Source organism: Musca autumnalis, unplaced genomic scaffold (assembly GCF_047663935.1).
Source record: "Musca autumnalis isolate F117 unplaced genomic scaffold, ASM4766393v1 scaffold_3, whole genome shotgun sequence".
In the NCBI taxonomy this organism is placed as follows: Eukaryota; Metazoa; Arthropoda; class Insecta; order Diptera; family Muscidae; genus Musca; species Musca autumnalis.
The window spans coordinates 114,033,780-114,058,382 of record NW_027411866.1 but is presented as its reverse complement, the minus strand read 5'-3'; the positions used below and the strand labels follow the sequence as shown (position 1 = coordinate 114,058,382).

At 32.9% G+C, this 24,603-nt stretch overlaps 2 protein-coding genes across 7 annotated transcripts in view; both read left to right on the top strand.

Annotated features, from left to right (window-relative positions):
- Positions 1-24,603, top strand: part of LOC141397526 (uncharacterized) — a 381,453-nt gene that overhangs the window by 289,634 nt on the left and 67,216 nt on the right. The window lies entirely within an intron of this gene.
- Positions 641-2,172, top strand: LOC141397534 (DNA-directed RNA polymerase I subunit RPA1-like). Its single transcript, XM_073973964.1, has 4 exons — positions 641-769; positions 832-1,080; positions 1,366-1,562; positions 1,622-2,172. Exons 3-4 carry the CDS (start codon positions 1,491-1,493, stop codon positions 1,844-1,846), a joined length of 297 nt encoding a protein of 98 aa, XP_073830065.1. The 5' UTR covers positions 641-769; positions 832-1,080; positions 1,366-1,490; the 3' UTR covers positions 1,847-2,172.

The following is a 24,603-nucleotide window of genomic DNA, read 5'->3' as shown; positions in this document are numbered from 1 at the left end:
CGATGGAGATGTTACATATTCTCAATGTACCAACAACAAGGCGTATGAACTTCAAAAGCGACGTCGACAACAGTGCTCTTTGTTACAGAGGTTTAATTAGCAAAGCTAAGAACATAAGGAGATCGCAATATTCAAATAAATAGTCAGTACAATATTTACATTAGAAGACGATGGTAGTGTTGGGCAATTTCGTTCTTTAAGCGGATCGATCTTTTTCGTTCCGTTCACTTAAAGGAACCGGGTCGTTCATATCGTTCAATGGCTCTTTTTCGTTCAATTGAAATTACGTTCTATCATTTCTTTTGAATATTGTTCATGCTTCCTCTTCTCAAAGACATAAATACAACAAGATAAGACATTTTGTTTGCTATCATTATTCAGTGAATGGCTTTTGAATTTAACATAATTTTTCTTGAATTTAACATTTTTTTCTTTTATACATTTTTACGTATTTAACCGAATTTACCGATCCAGTTGACATAGAATTATTCTTGAATAGATCCTTGAATTCATAAATTTCGTTTCTGATACCATTACATGAAATGTTCCTCCTTGGTTGCGATTTTGAATTAACTGCAACCTGTTAAGGGTAATGTTTATATACAAAGTTTCGTAAACATTTTTTTGTTGCATGCATTTTGTCATGTCTTAGTTGTATTTATGTCTTTGCTCTTCTTCTCGGAAAATATAAATGTAAACAAAAAATATAAACGTAAACAACCAAACAAACAATTCAATTTTGTTTGAATTTAATGTCAGATAGAAGAAGGTAAGGAAAATAATGTGTTTTTAATGAATTTTAATGAATGAATCTATTTTTGTGTTTTTTAGGAAACTGAATCAAAAAACTGGCAGGCGACATATCGATGAAACCATAATTTTAAAATTCAATTGGTCCACAAACACCAAAGAGAACAAAAGTTCGAATTAACCTTCCAATTCCTGCCCCGGGAAGCATATAGTGAAGATATCTGTAGATATCTGTGTAAAGCCTAAACAAATCACCAAGTATTTGAGCAAGAAATACTTTTCTCTATTGTTCTGCGCTATTATAAAATCAAATAGCACCAAGTTAGCAGTGTACGTTTTTGGATAAGAATGTCATAATTGTTATTTTCATTTAAAAAATATTATCCACCATATTGCAGTAGTGAAATGGGTGAAACCCAAAGCAAAAAGAATCTGCCAAAAATGATAATGACTCATCCGATGATGAGCAATGGGAAGTTGATAATGATGCAACGGGCCTCAAACTGAAATCTCGTAAAATGGATGAAAACGAATACGATGATCCTGATGATGCAGAAGAAATCAATGATTTTTCTTGCAACAATGAAAACAATATATAAAATTCCTCTTTTATAGCAAATGTAGAGGAAGCTGCTGAAGATGATGATACATTGGAAAATGTAGTTCCTAAAAATAACGATGCCGAGGATTATAAAGAGGAAGAAAAGACTGGTGAGGCCGACAATATTACCGGAAAAGTGATGCTCAATTCAATTGTGGAAAGTTATGTCTACGACAAAAAGCTCTACTTGTGGACCAAATTAATATTCAATGTATGTAAAGCAGGATTTTTTGCAGAAACATTTCCTAATTGTTTTTATTTTATTTTCAGTTGGATATGAAGTACAAACAAACCAACATTTCATTCATCATTAAATATTTTGCCAAAAAAACGGTTGATCATCAAGTGGATAATATTAAACGGGCCACCGATGGCATTAACATTGTGGAGATCTTCAAGCACAACACATCAATCGTTTCTATTCGAACGACATACACACCATTGCTCGCACATATGCTATTGAAGCAGCTGCTCGTGTCATTGTCCAAGAAGTAAGGAACGTTTTCAAATTATATGGCATTGCTGTAGATCGTCGTCATTTGTCTTTAATTTCCGACTATATGATCTTTGATGGAACATTCCAACCCGTATCCCGTAAAGGCATGGAACACTCCGCCTCCGCTTTGCAGCAAATGTCTTTCCAATTTTTTTGCAGTTTTTGAAGAATGCCGCTGGTATGGGCTGTGCAGATGAATTGGACCCACCTTCTAGTAGTTTGATGGTTGGTCTTCTAGTAAGAAATGGTAGAGGTGCCTTTGAATTACCGACTAAAATATGTCAAAACAAATAATAAAGTTGACAATAATGAAATTTTTACAAAATCTGCTGTGAATTTTTATTTTATTGGAATGTAACAAATTATATTTGTCTATAAAAGGTCAATTTGAGTGCTCTGAACTGTCTGAATAGGCCGATAAACCATTACCAGTAGCAGTAGCTGTATTCTTCGGTTTGGTTAGCAGATGAACTACTGTTTTACGGCTGACATGTATTTTCGGCAATATTCTCTACTTGTGTTTGGGATTCAGTGGGTTTTTCCAACATAAGGTGTGTTCGTGTACTTAACAATTTGTACAAATTTGTAGAAGTCTAGTAACTTCTTGTAATGGACTAAGGTCTTTTGCATTGTACTGTAGAGTAAACGAACAACATCCAGTAACAATTCGTACAAATTTTGAGTAAATGAACACACATATAAAGAGTCTTATGGAGACCAACAGAGTGTGTTATATAGATTAAGGAGTTTTATACACCATGTGAAACAAATCTTTTTAACGAATGGAAAAGATTGTTTATAAGTGAGCTGTAGGAAGGCCATAGATATTCATGTTAGACAACCATAAAACTGTATTGACGAGCGAGAAAATTTAAAAGCGAGTTAAATATTTTCAAATGTTTTTTATTGTAATCGTTAAACATTTTATGAGAGAACAATAAATTAAAATTAATTCAACGATTTGGAAGCAAATTATTAATGAAATAAAATATAATATGAATAGTCAATGGAACATAGTTTTACAATTCGTGATCAACACGGTATATTTTATTAAAGTTGCGAATTATAATAAAAATAATAAAATACTAAGTTCTGAAATCAAGACAACGTTTCTGAAGTCTGATTTACGTTGAGTGATCAACACGTCATGAATATAAAGGAAAGAAAATATACAAATGAACAGCTTTACATATTGTTATGGAGAAATACTATTTTTTAACCTTTGCTGGTTTTAAAAGTGTTCGTCTATCACGGATAATCTGACCAGTGGCAGAAAAGATTCTCTCACATGGAACAGATGTGGCTGTTATACATAAACGTGTTAACATATAAGAGTAAACTCTAGGATACAAGTCCTTTCTCTGCTTCCACCACATCAGAGGGTCCATCTTCCGCCCTATATATTCTTCAACAAGGTATTTATCAAATTCTTTTGTTGCCGCTTCCGTGTCACTCTCTGGACTCGTCGTTTTATCGAAGTCCTCATCAAATAACTTCCAGAAATCAGGCTCGCTTTTAAGTTCTGCGTCAGTTACTTCCACTATTGGATTGTTGTTGACCTGGTTTGGTAATTGTATACTCTTTATTTTTTCCCTTAATTTCCTAACAGCAGCATCATAGTCCACATTATTTTTGAAGGCTTTACGCTTAAAACGAGGATCGAGTATAGCACTTTCAGCATACAAATCATTTTTTTCATATTCCGCAAACCGTGAAAACGTACCCTGTTTCAAAGCCAACAACATTGATGAAACCATGCTGTTTGCAGACGACATACCGGCAATCGATTGCTTTAAAATATTGGACAGTACCAGAACCTTGGAAAGGGTGACGTTTTTTTCTGCTGAAATCTCTACAGTCATCTCATAAAATGGTTTGAGGATTGGAAGCACTTCTTCAATTATGTCCCAATATTCAAAGCTCAGAGCTATCTTTGGTTTTATTAGGGATAATGTTGTAATCACCACGTTTTTTCGATCATACAACCTTTGAAGCATGGCATACGTTGAATTCCAACGTGTATCGACATCCTGCTTAAGCTTTAACACGGGAAGTTCCAACTGTTGTTGAGCCTCACATAGCTTTTTCCAAGCATATGTGCTTCTGTGGAAAAATGTTACAATATTGCGAACCTTCACCAGAATATCATTGATATGTGATAGCGCATTTTTTACTATAAGGTTCAATGTGTGAGCGAAGCAGCAAAGACCTTCAAAGTTTGTATTGCGGATACCTGCTACAATATTGCTAGCGTTGTCACTGACAACGGCTGTAACTTTGTTTGTAACACAAAACTCCGTGGCTATATCTGTTATGGCAGATGAAAGATTGAGTGCTGTGTGCCTATCGGAAAATTCGAAGCATGATAATAAGTTTGATTTTAATACATCATTATAAATATAATGAGCTGTGATAGCAATATAAGAGTTACAGTCGGACCTCGATTATCCGTGATGGTCGGGACCGGAGGCATTACGGATAATCGATTTTACCGGATAATGGAGGCAATGCTTTTATGCAGTTTTTGAACATATTTTCGAGTAAAAATGGCATAATATTGTACAATAATATAAAAATCTGCAATTTTTATTAAATTTGTTACGGTAATCAACCAAATTTTAGAAGGATACATAATATCATCATCATCAGATTCATCTGAATTGACTTTGTCCCATGGTTTTTGCGATACCATAAATACACAAATTGTGTAATACGGGAGAATTTCCAGTTTTCGTTTGTTTATTTATTGTTTTCATAATCAAATTAATTGGAAAGTGTGTTTTTACTCCCGGGTAATGAAGTTTATAACGAAAAATAGAAGAAATGAAAAAAGTCCAACATTTAATTTCTATCACGGATAATGGAGGTTCCCGGATAATCGATTCACGGATAATCGAGGTTCAACTGTATTTGCTTTTGATGTCCAACCATCTGTAGTTAGGCACACAGCAGTAGCAGCCTCGACTTCTTTTTTAACAACCTCAAGTATTTCTATATACGTGTTATCCAACAAAATGTTAGATAATGATTTTCGGGACGGCATATTATAGTGTGGGCACTGCGAAACCAGGCGCAAGAGGTTTTGAAACTCCGGTTCTTCCACAATCCTGAATGCGTGGTGCCCTTTTACAATCATTTTCAGAAGTTGTCGATCGATTCTTTGCGACTTGCGAATTGATGGAGGTTTCTGAAAAAACCGGGTGATATTGGGCTGACTATTGTTTGGCAGAGTTACAGCAGTAGATGTATTTACTGGGGGCACTTCTTTTTCTGTTGATTCTTCACCAAGAATTTGAGACGGGGATTGCCTTTCAAATAAAGTTGGCATAAGGGGGTGTTTGTTTTTCAGGTGTCGACTAAGATTTCCTGTTGATCCCGAAGCAACACTAATAACATTTTTACAATATTTGCACTTGGCCTTTCCCTTAACGTCTTCATCAAAATGAAGCCAAATGGGACTTGTCTTCCTAGATCCCATATTATTTCCTTTCTGTAAAATTAAATATATGTTAATTTCTTGGAATATACATAACATTAGCTATCCAAGAAATACATACCTTTATATAAATTTACAATTCACTGAGGGCCAAAATTTTTTTTGATGTTTTATCAATAGTTTTGTAAATATTACATTCCTAAACGATGTTTGTTATTTTTGAATTCACCAACCCAATGACTGACTTAAGAAGAAAAAATAACGACATATCATTCATTTTCCTATGGCATCTCTCATTTTTAATGGAAAAGAGAGACATAGCAAAATGTAAAGTAAACTGAACTGTTAACTCTCTGAACGTAATACACAAAAAGAGCTATGTGAAAGAAAAGAGCTGAAAGAACGACGTGATCAAAATGAACGACATAAACGAAAGAGCTTGATACGGATCCGTTCGTTCATTTCACGGATTCGTTCATTTGAACCGGTTCGTTCGTGAACGACACAACTCTAGACGATGGTAGTGATGCTACCCTACCTTTAAGTAAATGCTTGTGTTTTTTTATTTTTACGTGATTACTGCGAACTGTTAGTATGTTTTTTCTTGTTATAGCTTATTAAACTACTGTGATATTCATGTTTATTTATATATTTTTTATATTTGTTACCTTTGTTGTAGATCATAATTCCTGAAGATGCAATTCAAGAAATTGCGAAATATCGAAAATAAATAAAAATTATTAATAACAAATGACCTCGAGCTTGATTTAATGAAAACAACATTGTATTTCGATTCATTGTATAAAACTGTTTGGGATGATTGACAACATATCACAAGTCAGAATAATGAAGTGATTTCCTTCAAATTTCAAATTTATAATGCTTGTTTACTGCAAAAAAAAAATCGAACCAATTAGTCGGCAGGTTAATAAAAGTGCATTCAATTTGATAAAATGCATAACATTTTTGTTTTGCGCACGAGTAATGATAGTATTATCATTACGAATATGATAATTATATTTATTTACTTAATAATTTTATTTAATAATTTTAATAACAAAATATCATTCCTTCTTCCCACTTCACTTCATTTACCCAATATCTGTTTTTAATATCTCAACACATATTTTTATTATAATTGATAAATTTATAGATTTTGTCCTACCCATTATTATTATACTAATACTTTGTACAATCCTCCTGTCGACATATTTGAATTTACTGTTATTAATAACTTTCATTTCCTGTAAAAACATATTTTCCATATTTTGTTACTTTTCAATTTCCCTTCAAATAAATAAGTTCATTATTCTGAAAATATATTTTTAAAAATATTCAATTCAAATAAATTATTGAAAACTATTTACAATATCGAATTTAATCTGGATAAATAAGCGGTTTACATTACTGGCGCAGTCGCAAAGGATCCTTTATTTCAAGAAGCCGAAGCTTTCAAGAAAAAAAGAACGAATCTGCAATTGAAAAGATTTAAAGGATAAAAGAAACAAATCATAGAAAACGATCTAAGCAATTTTATGAACCGTTAATTCAAGAAGCTGAAGCTTCCATATATAAAAGGGACGTATATTTAATTCAATAATCCCAAACTTCATTAAAAAATCATTATATTTTCAGTTTTTAATATCTGTTTTGGAGGGAAAACTCATTTACCAAAGAAAAAAAATTGATCAATTTTCAAATTTTTTGGAGGGAAAACGAACTCAAATAGCAAAGAAAGAATTAATCAATTTCAATTATTCAATTTATCAAAACGAAAGAATCAATCTAATTTTACAATTTTTGAGGGAAAACGAATAAATATAGAAGGAAGCGAATCTATCAATTTTCAAATTTTGGAGGGAAAAGGAATTAACTATAGAAAAATGGAACCATCAAACAACAATATCAACGTCCAACCATCTCTCGTCCTATCAATAAATGACGTCCTCAAGGATGCTCAGCGGATTAATGAATTTAGAGGGGATACCAATTATGCTTTAACATCGTTTATACGAGAAGTTGATACCGTGCTTTCGTTGGTTCAAACGAATGTTGAAGCAAGCAATTATATATTCAATAGGATTATTCTAAATAAAATTCAAGGAGAGGCTCTCCATGTACTGCGATCTTTGGGGCCCAATCCAGTTTGGAGTGAAACAAAAAAAGCCTTAATTCAAAATTTTGGGATAAAGGAATCGTACCATCAACTATATCAAGAAGCGTTTGGAGCAAAGAATAATGGTATTATAAAATATTATACACACTTATTATCTATTTTATGTAAGATAAATGAAAAGTTTGAATACGACAGTGAGAAGCCTATAGAGTTTAGTCCCGAAAACGCGGAAAAAATAATTTTAAGAACCTTCATTAATAACATAGATGTAAATTTGGCTTCAGTTATAATTAATAAAAACATCACTAAATTAAGAGAGGCATACAACTTATTAGAACAACACGGTCTAATTAGGAATAGCATTCAGAAAACATACAATAACAATATTTATGATATAAAACATACATCAGAAATATATCCCAACACACAATTTATACCACAAATCAATAGTCCAACCCATAATAATTTTAAAAATACAAATTCGGGATTTAGATCCAATTATCAAAATAGAAATATACAATGTCTAAACATTCCTAATAGAAATTATAGTTCAAATTTTAATAACCATTACCAAAACCAAAATAGACAAGCAAATTCAAATTTTTCGAATAGGATTTATACAAACTACAATAATAATCAACAAAATAATAATAATCACAGCATTCAAAATCGTAGATTTCAAACAAATCTTCAACATTGCCCAAATAATTATAGCAATAGTTACAGCAATAATTTTAAGCACCAAACAAATTTTAACAATGAAAATAATTACCAATACCATAATAATAGTGATAATGTCAGACAGTTAGTTCCTAATGAAATGGAGATCGATACAGTGGTTGACTTTCCAGAGGAAAGACATCATTTTAGTTTTCATTTAAATGAATCAAAAAGGCGCTTCCCAAGCAGGATAAATAAAGATAGTTGTGAGATAAATATTGATTATGACATCAGTTTGTTGTATACAAATAATGATCCTTCGCCTGAAGGCAAAAGACCTGAATTTACTGACAGCATTTCTTTATCTAAAGATAAAGAAACTGAAGTTCTTGACAATGTTTCTTTGTCTGAAGACAAAGTAACAGAACTGCATGACGATGTAACTTTTTCGGAACAGTACGGTCCGTTCAACAATTTAACATTGTCTAATACAAATAAAATCGCGAATACAGCGGTATTAAATGATAGAATTCATTCCGTGTCTCAAAGAGAAGATATCCCACCAAAACATTGTAGTAACAGTGAAAATAAGAAAGTCGAGAAAATATTACATTCACTAAATATATACAGTAAAAATTCGGCAACGAATGTGAATGAAGTAGATGATATGGACTTAAGTGAATCAAAAAACATAGTCATTAAAAACGATTTTTCAAGCTACAATGTTGTAGTTAAACAAACCTTAAATTTTAATGTATATGATCAGAAAAAATATATGACCGAATTTGTAGATTTTAAATACATAAATATCGACAATAAATTTATCAATTATAGCAGAGATTCAGATAAACATAACCTGAGCAAATCACTCAAATATTATAATAATAGCTGTCACTCAATTACTAAAAATAAACCTTTTGTAATTAAATTCAGACAGTGTAATAAAATAGATATCTAGAAAAATATTTTAAAATATAAGAAAACAGATGTTGAGAAGAAATATATAAACAGGGAAATTTACAACGAAAACATAGATATAGGATTCATAAGAAATTATAAATCTGTTAGACATAAGGAAGAACTTGAATTCAGATTTAGTGATGTAAACAATGATCACACTAATAATATAAAAACTGAAGCCAGATAAAACGATTAGTAAAAAATCTCAATATATTGAATAAGTATTATGTAATTTATGAAATATAATATCAATATTTATGTTATATGTATTTATTTAGGAATGATCTTATTATATCATATTTCTTCCTGTTGTCATATATTTTAAAACTTAATTGTACTACAAAACAAACTACAACATTATATTGTTGTTTAATGGGGGAGAAGTAATGATAGTATTATCATTACGAATATGATAATTATATTTATTTACTTAATAATTTTATTTAATAATTTTAATAACAAAATATCATTCCTTCTTCCCACTTCACTTCATTTACCCAATATCTGTTTTTAATATCTCAACACATATTTTTATTATAATTGATAAATTTATAGATTTTGTCCTACCCATTATTATTATACTAATACTTTGTACAATCCTCCTGTCGACATATTTGAATTTACTGTTATTAATAACTTTCATTTCCTGTAAAAACATATTTTCCATATTTTGTTACTTTTCAATTTCCCTTCAAATAAATAAGTTCATTATTCTGAAAATATATTTTTAAAAATATTCAATTCAAATAAATTATTGAAAACTATTTACAATATCGAATTTAATCTGGATAAATAAGCGGTTTACATTACTCACGTTATTATTTCATATCCTCCCCAAGTTAAAGATTTGTGCCTTTGTTTGATATTTAATTGATATTAATGAAGAGAAAATTAATATTTTTTAAGGGTCCGATAAAACGGACGCTACTCAGGTTACTCAATCTATGCTTTAACTTTTACATTGACTGTATCAATAATATTAGACCATCTTGCAGAGAATGGTGATGTAAACATGACCAATATTTTTGTGATTCCTCCCTTTGAGGGAAATGAAACTGACGCAGATTCCGATGCCAGTGAATATGAAAATGAAGCCCCTTCTCTGCTGAACACAGATATCGTAGTAGAATATAAAGATGATATGTTGTATATAGATGACAGTGAATCGGCTTCAAAACCTTTCCGGGACAATAATGCGGATGCTCAAAGTCAAAGAGAAAACAATTGACGTAGAGTTGATCCATGTTACCGAATTAAAAGAGGATGGAAATCGACACCACCCAGTAAGCGCAGTCCACAAAGAACCCAACAAAATTCTTTGAACTATTTTTACGGAAGACATTCTCGGACATATTCGGGCATGTTCTGGAATTCACTGTGCATTCATTTCACATCACACATGCCATTCCACTGTGAAGGCAATGGCGTTTCTGTATTTCACGTGAAAAGAACTTTCGAAACTTTTTTTTAGAGCTTTTAAACTGTACTATTAACTTTACTATAAACTATAGACAATTAGTTTATTTCAAAAGTAAGAATTCACTCAGCTCTCGCCATCAAAATTACAGTGTGTCGAACGCAACCGAATTGGGAGTAATGTGTGTTGCAGAAACGCTTTGCGTGTGTACATTTCACTTGGACGGGTGAGGTGAATGCCAGAACAGGCCCGATTATTTTAAGATCTAATGTATACGCTCTTCAGAAATATGATGGGTTAAAAGTGGGTATTAACGAAGTTAATGTTTTTATTGATGTCAGGGTATTCTATATATTCCCACACACGTCGGTTTATATGATGGACCGTTAGTGGCTGCTTACAGGACACGAATGCTAAAACGCAAATGATGGTTCAATTTCGTAAATTTTATGGACATTTCTGTGGTAAATGCATGGATATTAATGAAAATGTGTACCCATTTTATCCAAATTATACTATCTTACTAACCTGCCGCCGGTATATTGTTTGGAAAGATATGGATAGCCTTCATCCAGAAGCTCATTGCTTTCAATATATAGATGTTAACTCGATAATACACGCTACGACGTAAAATATCATATGATTCACATCAATCTAGCCCAAAGATGATGTGCTTATTGTAGTCAAAAGAGTAAATTCATTTGTCTCAGATAAAAAAAAAACAAACAACGTGCAACCAAGAACAGTAATAAAAACTATCACACACTAAGTGTTCCCATTGCATAGCGTCCGATATAACGGACGGTCTGTAAAACTTAAGATAATTTATAAATGATAAAAGTTGTTGTTAGAATTGTTTATTTCACTTATTCTCATTCTAAAACAAACAAGACGTATGAATAAATCGTCACGGAACTTCATGCATCAATGGGTTAATACAAAATGTGGCATTGATTGTAAAATATTAGAGTAGTCACTAAGCTATCTCAATTTTAATATTTTGAATTTTGTACTTTAATGACAAATACTTCTGCTTCTATATGGTGCAGGGACGTACGCAGGGGTCAAGGCATTGGGGGCCCGGGCGGATCAAACAATTTGGTCCAAATTTTGGATCTCGCAATATTTTGTCCAAACTTTAAGTCGATCCACTCCTTCAAAATGTTTCGCTAAAATGATGCGCAGAATAACAATCGATGGTCCAAATCGATTTCTTGGAGACATACATAGATTGGGTTCGAATATGGATTAAATTGGTGCACTGCAATGGAATATATCGGTCCATTCTTTCAGGTATCTTCTCCACAAAGGTGAAAAACTTTAACGCTTTTATCGAAGTCAAGCATAGGCATTTATTCGCAACGCCCTTAATCGTGAAGTTATATACCCCGAATGTTTCAATATTCTTGTCGGAAAGTTTATACGTCCAAAAAAGGACAGAAATTCTGAAACTCAGTGACTGTAAAATTTTTAGGAAACACATTTTGGTTATGTAACCCGTTTTCGATCTGGCTGTTGTACTATACCGCAACTTTTAAACGCTTTTCGGTAAAATAAACTGTTTTAGCCCGATTCACCGATAAAATAATAATTTGAGTGTAAGATGTGGTCGTTTTCATGTAAAAATTGGAAAAAATCGTGAAGGAAAGGAGCTTTTTTTCAAATTATTTCCAATTAGCGGCATTACAACACAATGTGGAGCTCAAACGAAGTTGAAGAATACACTTCAAAGACAAGGTTCCTAATGTATGATTTTATAATATATCCACTGTATCTATCTCAAACGGATGCTGATAATTTGAAGACTGAAAATTGAGTTTTTTTTTTGAGTTGTTGCTCTAATCGGGAAGCGTAACTGGAATTATCTAAACGCTTAGTATGTGATTGTAGTACTCGCGGTTACGCATTCTTGCATGTATATCTCGAAAGTGTAACCCTCAAACGATCAGAACAATCCACTCTCAAAGTAGAAATTTTTGTGCGTAAATTTTTCAAAAAACCTATTTCTTTGGTTTAAAATTTACAGCAGCCATTCAATTTCCGTGGAAACCCGCGTAAATTGAGTTTTTTTGCATTGTGAATTTAATAAGCCGGGGTGCGTCCAAACCCACCCAGCAGATCGACGGATGTGATCCCCTCAAATTTCGAAAATCTTCTAAAGCGGGGTACACACGATCAGTTTTGACTGTCGATTTTTTGCAATTATCGAAAACTGTCAAACTGGCCAGCAACCACAAAACATTTTGTGGTTGCCTGATGACTAACAAGAATGAACGGCCACACTGGCAAGCAACCGATTATTTGAGCAAAACTGACAGTCTAAACTGATCGTGTGTACCCCGCTTAAAAGTGTTTTTGAAAATATCGCATATTAAAAGGCGTTTTCGATTAAAAAGATTTTGAGACAGATCTTCGTATCAGAATCAGACCTCGTGGTCGAAAATGTGTTCAATTGTAAACTTAATAGGGCACAAATAATCAACAAAAACATTGTTCCACAACATCCCATACGGGACAAGGGAGACTTCTCTCATATCAATGAGTGCACCCCGATTCATATTAGCTCAATGATATGGGACCTACTGTTTATCGCCGAGTCCGAACGGCGTGCCTTAAGACACCACTTGTAGAGAAGTTTTTCAAGGCTGATATACTCAGGAAATGTCGCCAACATTACTGAGGGGTATTTTGCCACCGTTGAAAAATGTTTGATGTTGCCTGGCCGGCGAATCGCACCACTGACCTTCTGCGTGCAAGGCGGGTGTGCATACCATTGCACCACGGTGGCACCCAGGGCACAAATAATACAAAACTTTTTAATGGAAAGTTAGTGTGTAATGTTCGGGTCGAACTGTTTATATCCTCCACCACATAAACACTGTATATCTCCATGCATCATATTCGCTAATTCAATCCCTATATTCAAACGTGGTTGAATATCGGCAAGGTGGTTCTACCACCAAAAGAAAATCCATATTATGGACGAGCACATACAAAATTCCCTAGAAGCTTTAGATCGATTTTTGAAGTTGTGCTTGTGTTAAAATTGCATATCGACACCAACATTTCTGAATATTCTGATTATGCTTTTGTCGACCTTTGATTTTTTTATTATTTTTGTACTTCGTTCGGCTGCAGGTTTCTATTTAATAAAACAAAGTTTTGTTTGTTTTATTTGTCTTTATTTGTAACATAAAACAGTTACAAGGGCCAGCAACGCGGACCGGGTCGGCTAGTTAGTTATATTATAGGGACCAAATTACCTATAACTAGCCGTATATGGAATTTAGAGTAATATCAAAATCAGCCCCAATTTTCATAAATTTTTGTATGATTCGTTTTTTAGCCACAGCAATGAACTGGAAAAGTTTTTTCACCGATTGGCTTTTAGAGAATTTTCGTGAAAATGCACCTTTGGCCCCATACAAATTACTATTATTACATACACAATGAACACTTACCCTCTTTGTAAAATTACCACAAAATCGACATAAGAACAGACATTTAAAGATGGGTGGTAATATGGCATAGAAATCTATCACAAGTTCAAGTCCATCAAATGCGCCATCCGTCATAGATGTTATTATTATATAACAATAGAGGGTTAGATCCGAAACAAATAAAAGATTTGCCAATAACACTCCCGGACCATATAGTGAAGCCGAAATACGTGAAATGGTGTGCACTTGAGTATAGATATGTTTCATGGCCAATATGCGTTTCAATTGGAAAGGACGAAACTGTTTATTTCCAAATATTTGACTTGCAGCATTACCATTCATATTTTCTGTTGGATCTCTCGCTTTTGCCATTTCCCTATTGATGTGTCCTTTCCAAGGTTTATTATGGACATCCAGATATTCGCCTAAATCTCGTAATATCTCCTCTAACTCGACTACAAGCATGGCCAGTTGGGCAAAAATATTCCATACTGCTTCCACGGAATAGAGATAGCATGTGACAAATAACTTATATTTCCAATTATGTTTTTGAATACAGAGAACTATATGGATACCGAGGAACCAAGCCATATCAAATACAAACAAATTTGCAATCCAAAACAGCTTTCTTTTCTCCTTTCTAGAAGTCATGCGTTTGAATAAACGTAATTGAAATATATCCTCAATATCTTGAAGCAAATACTGGACCACCTTCACTTCTTGTTTCTTTAGAATGGCCCACAAACAATCGATAATATGTGTCAAAATAAAGGTGACATACAAACATGCCAATGTAATACTTCTGACTCCTTCCATTTGATCCAAATGCAAGAGAAATTGACGCAATTCACATATAAGGAAAATTATTATAAAACAATTGCAGATTTGTAAACCAATTGCAACGTAAACGCTATCCGAGTGACATGTTAAACCCAAAATACGTAAGTAGTTATAATAACACGATTTCAGAATGCGACAAGCCATAACTAAGTGTGGCGAAGGCAACTAAAGGACTAATGGAGTTTTTTTTTTATTGGTTAGGAGAAGGTAACTGATGAATGTCTTCATTTGTCATTGACTTCATTTGACGATTGATTGCATAAAATGTATAAAGTTATATAGTAAATTAATGCTATTTGTTCTTGTTATCACAAAGAATAAGTGGAAAAGCTCACCCTTAAGGCGAGTGGCCATAATATACTGTAATGAAAGAACAATTGCTGGTTGTTAGACCACAAATGACCCACACTGCGAAATAAATTTCATGAAATTATGCGCTCTGAGATCGAGTTCCACACTACACCAATTTCACATGTAATTCGAAGAATTTCAGACAAACATATATCTGTTTCCACCGAAACATATATTTATTTGCACCCAAACATACATTTGCACCCAAACATATGTTACTAGCAAAGTGCCCGCTACTTCGTATGCGTTAAATATACAAAACAAATAAACAATATATAATATAGAATGGTGGAAACATTTTGTGTACTAATACGTACAACTTTAGTCCGATTTTCGTCACGCCTACACATCAAGAGCAGTCCACATTTTTTGAGATATTTTAATTGAGGTTCTCAGCGCAAATACGGCCTAACCCAACAACCGCCATCCTCATTTCCAGCTCTATCTGTTCCCCCAAAACCAATTATAGAACTATTTAGTACTTTACATGTAAATGCATAAAAACGAACCTCCTCCTAAATTCCCTTCACACAATAACAAATTGTACCAAATCCTGTGTAAATCGGACGTTAAAAGCAAATGATAACAGTAATCTTAATTCCAAATCTCACGAATCCAGATCTATCCGTTCAACCAATACAAAATTGTACCACACATGGAACCATTTCGTACCCCTAAGTGTACCTAATTCCACATTTTAGGATTCGAGCGCTATAATTTCACCCAAATCCTAATTGTACAAAATGTAGTTCTTTTCGTACTCATAAGTACGAATTTCAAAAACTACTTCCATATCTCAATCCTACACTCCAACAGTAATCTTAATTCCAAATTTCTTGATTCCAACTCTATCCGTTCGCTCAAATCCAAATTGTACCAAATTTAGTACTATTTAGTACTTTTCCTACCCACAACTAAAAATTTCCAAAATTTTATCAATCCTACAATTCAACAGGTATTTTAATTCCAAACTTGAGTATGTCAGCTACATCAGATCACCGAAATCCAAATTGTACCAAATTTAGTACCATTTAGTACTTTTCGCACCCATAAGTACAAATTTTCAAAACTACCTCAGTGCTATGTTCAAACAATAAGCTTAATTCCGAATTTCAGGATTCTAGATATATCCGATAACTCAAATCCAAATTTGGTACCATTTAGTACTATTCGTATCCATAGTACGAATTTCTAAACCTACATCTATCAACACTCCAACATCAACATCACATAAATTAAAATAAAATATCCGTTCACCCAAATGCAAACTGTATCAAATTTGGTACCATTTAGTACTTTTGTACCCATGAGTACGAATTTCTACAACTACCTCAATCCTACACGCCAACAGTAATCTTAATTCCAAATTTCAGGATTACAGCTGCATCCGATCACCGTAATCCAAATTGTACCAAATTTGATGCCATTTAGTACTTTTCGTATCCAAAGTACGAATTTCCAAACCTTCCTCTTTCAACACTCCAACAATAATTCCGAATTTCAGGATTCCAAATGTGTCCGATCACATAAATTAAAATTTGGTACCATTTAGTACTTTTCGTACCCATAACTAAAATTTTCAAAAACTTCATAAATCCTACTTACCAACAGTAATCCTTATTCCGAATCTCGGGATTCCAGCTATATCCGTTCACCCAAATCCAAATTGTACCAGATTTGGTACCATTTAGTACTTTTCATACACATAAGTACCAATTTTCAAAACTACCTCAGTGTTATGTTCAAACAATAAGCTTAATTCCGAATTTCAGAATTCCAGATACATCCGATAAATCCAAATTTGGTACCATTTAGTACTATTCTTATCCAAAGTACGAATTTCCAAACCTACCTCTATCAACACTCCAACAGCAATTTTAATTCCGAATTTCACGATTCCAAATGTATCCCAACATTGAAATCTAAATTGTACCAAATTTAGTACTATTTAGTACTTTTCCTACCCATAACTAAAAATTTCCAAAACTTTATCAATCCTACGCTCCAATAGTACTCCTTATTCGAAATCTCGGAATTTTAGCTACATCCGTTCACCCAAACCCAAATTGTACCAAATTTGGTACTATTTAGTACTATTCGTACCCAAGAGTACGAATATCCACAACTACCTCAAGCCTTACAGCTGCATCAGATCACCATAATCCAAATTGTACCAAGTTTAGTACCATTTAGTGCTATTTGTTCCCATAGGTCCGAATTTCCAAACCTACCTCTATCCAACACTCCAAAAGTAATCTTAATTTCGAATTTCAGGATTCCAAATGTATCTGATCACCCAAATCCAAATTGTACCAAATTTGGTACCATTTAGTACTTTTCGTTGCCATAAGTACGAATTTCCAAAAGTATACCAATCCCACACTCCAATAGTAATCTTAATTCCAAATTTCACTATTCCAGCTCTATCCGATCACTTAAATTCATATTGTGCCAAATTTGGTACCATTTAGTACTTTTCGTACCCAAAAGTACGAATTTCCAAAATACCTCTATCCTACACTCCGACAGTAATCCTAATTCTAAATTTCAGGATTCCAGGTCCATCCGTTCCCCCAAATCCAAATTGTACCTTATTTGGTACTATTTAGTACCTTCCGTACCCATATGTACGAATTTCGAAAACTACCTCCATATCTCAAACCTACACTCCAACAGTAATAGTAATTCCAAATTTCAGAATTCCAACTTTATCGGTTCGCCCAAATTCATATTTTACCAAATTTAGTACTATTCGTACACATGAGTACACATTTTCAAAACCACCTCCTAATATCAACTTATCTTCTAAACCTTAATTTTCATTCCAAATTTCAAGATTTTAGCTCTGTCCGTTCACGTTATACCAAATGGTACTAAATTTAGTAACTTTTATTACTTTTCGTACACTTATAGTTCGAATTTCCAAAAACCCTTTGGTACACCTTTCTAACTCTCCATCAGTGAACCTCATTCCAAATTTCAGAATTCTAGCTCTTCGCGTTTGCCTAATACTAAGGGTACCATATTTAGTACCTTTTAGTACTTTTCGTACTGTTCTAGTTCGAATTTCCAAAAACCGAGCCTTATCTGACCTATTCGGACCATGAGTGACCCTCACCCAAATTTTCAAGATTCTAGCTCCAGCCGTTTAGTCTGGGCGTTGATTATCAGTCAGTCAGTCAGTGAATTAGTGAGTCAGTGAGTCATCATTACTGAACTCTTTTATAAGTATAGATAGATGTATGGGACTGTTGCAAACCTATGGTAAATTTCAAATTTCCTTTACAATTCCAATGAAAAAAAATAAAATTGTTTGCGAGCAAATCCGCGATTTTTGGTACATGGGTTAAGAAAAAAATCGTGGTTTCAAAGCTGTTCTTAGGAGGTTGCAGTGTATATGAGGAAAATACAAAATTTTGTAGTTTTATATCGAAAAAAATTGTTCGAGATACTAATTTCGGTTATTAGGCGTAAGAGTTATAGCGGTTTCAATTCTGATAATAAGAAAAATCTAAACAAACGCGCTACTCATTATATTGAGAAACACTGTAAGTTAATGGCTTCTTACATACTATATGATTACTGAGGTCCCATAACTTTAGTGAAAAATATTTAAATATTTGCGGAAAATAAGAAAGAATTAAAAAATTTATAGTTTGCAACATGTTTTAATAAAATCCAAGCTGTTTATGCATCTTAAATATTAGATTCACTTTGGCAGTTTTGTTGAGATGTGTGTTTTACTTACTTGACTACATACAAACAGTAAGCATCTTAAATATATTTAAAAAAAATATGTACCTAAACTTTACAAATCTGTTTAGCGTTTCGCATATTATAACAAAAACGAAAAATATATTGAGCAAATTTAAAAATTTTTTGTATGTAATTTTTTTTTTCAAATTTATTTTGTGAGTTAGTTGAAGAAAATGTAGAAAAACTAGGTCGGAATTAATCATCTATTTTAGGTAAAATTCACGCGAAAACGCACATTTATCATTGTAATTACTTCCTGAATGCATGCTAACATCTTGAGGATGATAGGGAAGATGTTAATATAAATTTTGGGTACATTTTAATGGGGAGTAATTTTGAAGGAAAACTGTATCGGGTAATATACGTTTTGAAATGCATATAAATCGCGAAATCCTCAAAATCATGCGCATGCGGTTTCCCGATAAAACGAATTGTTTTCTTTTCGTTTGTATACATTTACCAGGATTTACTTTTGCTGCTGCAATGTAGCATCGTCTACAATTTAGTGTGCAAAAAGGTGGATGCAGTGGAAATTTTGAAAAGTGATACATTAGAAGAGTAATCTTCATTTTGTATTCTTCTACTATTACTTTGGACAGGTGTCCGTCATTTGAATGGTTTAAACAGCAATCGAATAGCAATATAAAAACCTCGATAGCATCAACGTGTTTTGCCTATGTTTATTCATTTACGCGGCCATAACTTCCACTCAAATTATTTTTTTTTCTAAATTTTTAAGCTTTGTTCAAAATCACTTAATTTGATCCAGTAATAGTCATAGTTACTGGTAAACTACAATAGTTCCCGTATTATAATTGTACAAACCTTGGCTTCATGGAAACTAAATTTTTTTGTTGTCCTTTACTCATATATCGAAAAATCATACTTTAGAACCATGTTGCCCGAGTGGTATTCTTTAATTCTTTATTTGAGTATACTCGTATGTCTGAATGTTGCGTGGTTTGGCCAGAAATCAAGAAGGAACACAAAAAAAACTTGTTTACTTCAACACATTTTTGCCCATTTTTTGTATTGCTACTAACACAGATTCCACGTAAATTATTTGTTATCGTCCATATTATGAGATCGTGACGACTACAACACTTCAATCAACAAAAATATATGCATATTGTATAAAATATATTAACAGTTCCAGATTTATTAAAAGGTAAACCTCAACTTCAACGATTGTAAAACTTTATTGAATACCATATATATTATCTTTGACTAGAAGTAGGGTAAGACCTCGAAATGTTGTTGATGTCTTTCATTGATCGAATCGGTTAATGTCAGCAAAAGTTATTTCTAATGCATTTTGTATTTTTTTAATAAAAATTTACAGCCTGTTCATTATGTCACACGAAAACCCGTACGATAGGAAAGCAGTCACTCACTTCCGTCTAAAAAAGCGTTCATGTATTTCGCAAACTATCGTGCGACTGCCGTTACGTATCCTATGCGAAATACTACTAATTTTAATGTACATTTGTACAACTATGTTCCATAAATGAACTATGTTCCAAATGATAAATAAAAACAAAATCCACATATACATACACGCAGAAAAATTTATGTTAGAAATATGTTTGGATCCAAACAAATATATGTTTGGGACCGGCTGCAAACAAATATATGTTTGCAACATTTTGTAACATATCTCAATTTGATATGTTTGGGTAAAACATATTTTTTATGTTAGAACATTTTTTTTCATGGGTGGAAAGAGGATGTTTGTCAACGAGAGTAATAACAGTGCTCTCGCGGCTGTGGAATGCTGTTTTATAATAAAGAGTTGTGTGTATTGTATAATAGAAGACGTAGAAGCGAAGGGGGCTTTGGTGGCGTGTATGCGTCAAACTCGTGTGATTCTTGTTTTGTTTTTGTTAGCCAACGTGTTGTTAACCAACGCAGGCGAAGAAGAAAAGAAGAAATGATATGAATTATATTTTTTTTCTTTCTTCAGTGTTTTAGTTGCCTTTGTAGAGTCAAGTCGGTAAAGTGAGAGAATAAATCAGTGTTTGTGTTTTCTTAAAGAAATTGTGCTTTTTTGTAAATTAAATACCCAATACATTTTATAATTGAATCGGAAAGTTGAATGGAATTATTTTATTGGACAAGGAAGACATTTAATATTGGTAATTACATACATACTTATGTATATTTGAAATATGGCATATCCATAATTATTTATTACATTACCTAATCATTTGATTCTAGATGCCGATTCCCCGCTGATGATTTCAACTATGAGGACAATTTGTTTTATTTCCCAACTAAGGAGAAGCGTTCAAATACGTTTCTATATATTTTTCCTTTTTAAAAGTGTGACTATTTACAAATTATTTCAATCAGTTATGTATTTCTTTGGAATTTTGTATGTACCTATGTGTTTGTTGTTCTTTTGCCTTTTAATAAAAAACCACAACATTTGTGTGTATACTATAGAGATAGCCAGTGAGTTCTTACTGAGAGCAAGTGAGCACACATTTCAAAGTGTTTTACATTGAATTTTACGCTCCCTTGGTCTCAGTAAGCGCCCACTGGTGCATGTGTTTGTTTTTTTTTTTTTGTGCCTTTTGGGTTTGTATTTTTTTGCACCCAAACATATAAAATGTTTGTACCCAAACATATAAAATGTTTGCACCCAAACATAAAATTGTTTGCACCCAAACATATCTTTGTTTGCACCCAAACATATATATCTTTGCACCCAAATATATATATCTTTGCACCCAAACATATATTTGTTTCCACCCAAACATATATTTGTTTGCAGACCCAAACATATATTATGTTTGGGACTGTTGCAAACATATATATGTTTGCTGCAAAATATGTTTGGGACATATGTTAGAGAGGCCGTTTTTTTTTTTGCGTGTACAAACATTGGAATATGTGTGATTTGTTTTGTTTGAAAAAATAATAATTTGAGTACGACTGCAAATTTTGAATGCTACGGTTACGATTCTTTAAAATTGGAAGGAATAAAATCCATTTCAAGTTTAAAACGCTAAAATTGGTCAAACGGTGTCTTTAATACTGGGGAAATAAGACGTTTCGAAGGCTATAGCCTTTAATTGCCTATAATACGTTAAAAATTTGACATAAGTTTACAGTTTCTTGTTAGATTTATAAAGAATTAATGAAAAACTAATGATAGAAGAGAGGTGGTGCAAAATAAACTTGACATTCTACAGAAATTTGGGTACAGTTATTCGTAAGACTTCAAATTCGTATGACTCCTACTCTATAATGGGGTACAATGTTGGCATTAAGATAAGTTGATCATTATAATATCAGGTGATTTTTATTGCTTTGGGTCTGAGCCAACATACTATAAAGAAAAAACCACATCCTTCCTATACACAGAATGAAAATAGCTTGAATTTATGGAAATATTCGTAAATTTAGTACAGCAATATTTTGTAACTTTCAATTGCATGAGGCGACCAACTCCCCAATATTGATGGTCTATTTAGTTCTTCTCTTTCCGGAGATGCAAAAAGTAATAGGTTTCGCCATCGGAAACCTGCAAATAATGATTATTTGCTTTGGGAAACGACTACTTGTTTTTCCATATAATATTCATTATAGTTGCCTCAGAAAATCCAACCTATTTTCTTTCTGTGTATAGAAAGAATCTGTTTTTTTTCTTTATAGTATATTGGCTCAGACCCAGAGCAATAAAAATCGCCCAATATTTTAACGATCAACTTATCTTAAGGCCAACATTGGACCCTGTTATCATTCGCCTTTAATAAAATCTTTATAAATCTAACAAGAAACTGACAACTTATGCCAATTTTTTACGTTTTACAGACAATTAAAGGCCACAGCCTTCAAATCGTCTTATTTCCCCAGTATTAAAGACATCGTTTAACTAATTTCGCGAAGTGTTGCACTACATAAAGGATATTAAAATATATTTTTTTGTAAAAAAAATGCCGGATATTTTCAAAGGATTTTTTAGTATTAGCAGTTTTTAGTATCCTTGTCACCCTTGATTCCAGTAAATAATAATTATTATATAAAATCAATACTCTCCTCTTTAATATGACTCCGACACCAGTATCTTGCGATAAGTACAAGTATTTATTTATTGGAAAAATGTTGTCCTTTGAAATTTGAAAGTCCTTTGAATGTTCGACAGGATCAGGAAAGGGATAATCAAAAATGCCAATTTACTTAATTTTGCCTATAGTTTCCGACGTATATGAAAATGAAAAAGGAAAGATTTGAACCTACCATCACCACCGCTATGTGACATGTTTCGCCTTTGGTAGAGGGTTATCAGATACATCGGCTGTGGAATGGCTTCTCTGTCATCGAATTTTTCATCTTTCAAATGCAATTTTTGTTTTTACAAAGATGGATATTTGTCCATTCATTTGTATGGAAATTTGGTTTCGACGACGAGATGAAGTCATATGCTGGCTAAATTATTTTCACCATAATGAGATGAGTGAATGTAAATTCTGAAGTTCTATTGTGAGTCGTACGAGGCTCATGTCGCATTGACAGGGGAAATGAATATATGTGCATGGGCCACGAAGTTTATATACATGACAAAAACTGAATAAATATACACCAATTGTAGAGAAGTTTTAGACGACAAATGTACTTCCAGTCTGAAAATGGTCACAACCCGTCGTATTTGATTAATGTGAATTCAGTTACCTTATATGTTAAGTTATTATCTACTAATGTTCGTTACTAATGATTTTAACTTACAAAATTATATGTGTTTGTTACTATTCGGAAATCCGGACAATTCTATAATTCGGACACCGCCGAAACATCTGGTTTCCGGTTTATCGAGATTATACTGAATTTCTCTCTTCAGATATTTACCAAAAAACTTGTTTACAAAACAAAACGTTTCTCTTCAATAGATTTCTATCTTAGTTTCAATATCTTTACCACTTAATAATATCAAAATTTTAGAGACCGGGGTATGGGCCAGTAAAATTGACTTCTTTACTTGACTTGAATCATATAAAAATTATTGTATTCATCAAAGCTAGTAACTGGTATTTAGCATTAGACTTACCTTTTCCTTGAACTTCTTACACATCCAACACAAATACAGGAATTTCGATGTTGACTGAAGCAGTGAAAAAATATACACTAAAATGCTTTTCACATCAACAGCATTTTCGATAACATTGACGGTAGTGATGTAGAAATATTGTGTTGAATCACAAATTAAAAGAAGATTTGCCAAAAATATACCCGGCCCATACAGAGAGGAACAGTAACGTGAAATGGCAAACATTTGGTTGTAAATTTGTTTCAATGCTAAAATGCGTTTTCGTTGGAATGGTCGTAAGGTGAGATGTTGTTTGTTTATTTGTTTAATTTCATCAATATTTTTGACTGGTCTGGTGGCACTCAAATGAGCTTTCAATGTTGAATATATACCAGGCCTTGTATTGCCTGCAATTCCATTAAAATTCCATTTTATCTCCTGGCCTTTGTCTTCCTCATGCACAGCGGTTTTAACATACATGTCTACATATTCCTCGAAAATACCCAATTGCTTCTCCAAATTCATAACTACAAATGCCATTTGCAGATAAACATTCCAATTGCCAATGACTGCATAAAACAGACGAGCAATAAAAATAAGAAATTTCAGATCACCATTTTCAAAATAAACAATAAACATAACACCAAGAAACCAGCCAAAATCGAATGGAATAAACAACAGCTGGCCCAGTTGGGTCTTTGTGGATAGACGCTTTTGATGGTACAAGCGCAATTGAAAATTATCTTCAATA

Bases quoted from the DNA above. Each gene is read 5' to 3' on its own strand.
- LOC141397534 (XM_073973964.1), top strand. From the start codon at position 1,491: ATGCTCAATTCAATTGTGGAAAGTTATGTCTACGACAAAAAGCTCTAC. The intron at 1,563-1,621 runs GTATGTAAAGCA...TTTTATTTTCAG, and splicing joins GGACCAAATTAATATTCAAT to TTGGATATGAAGTACAAACA.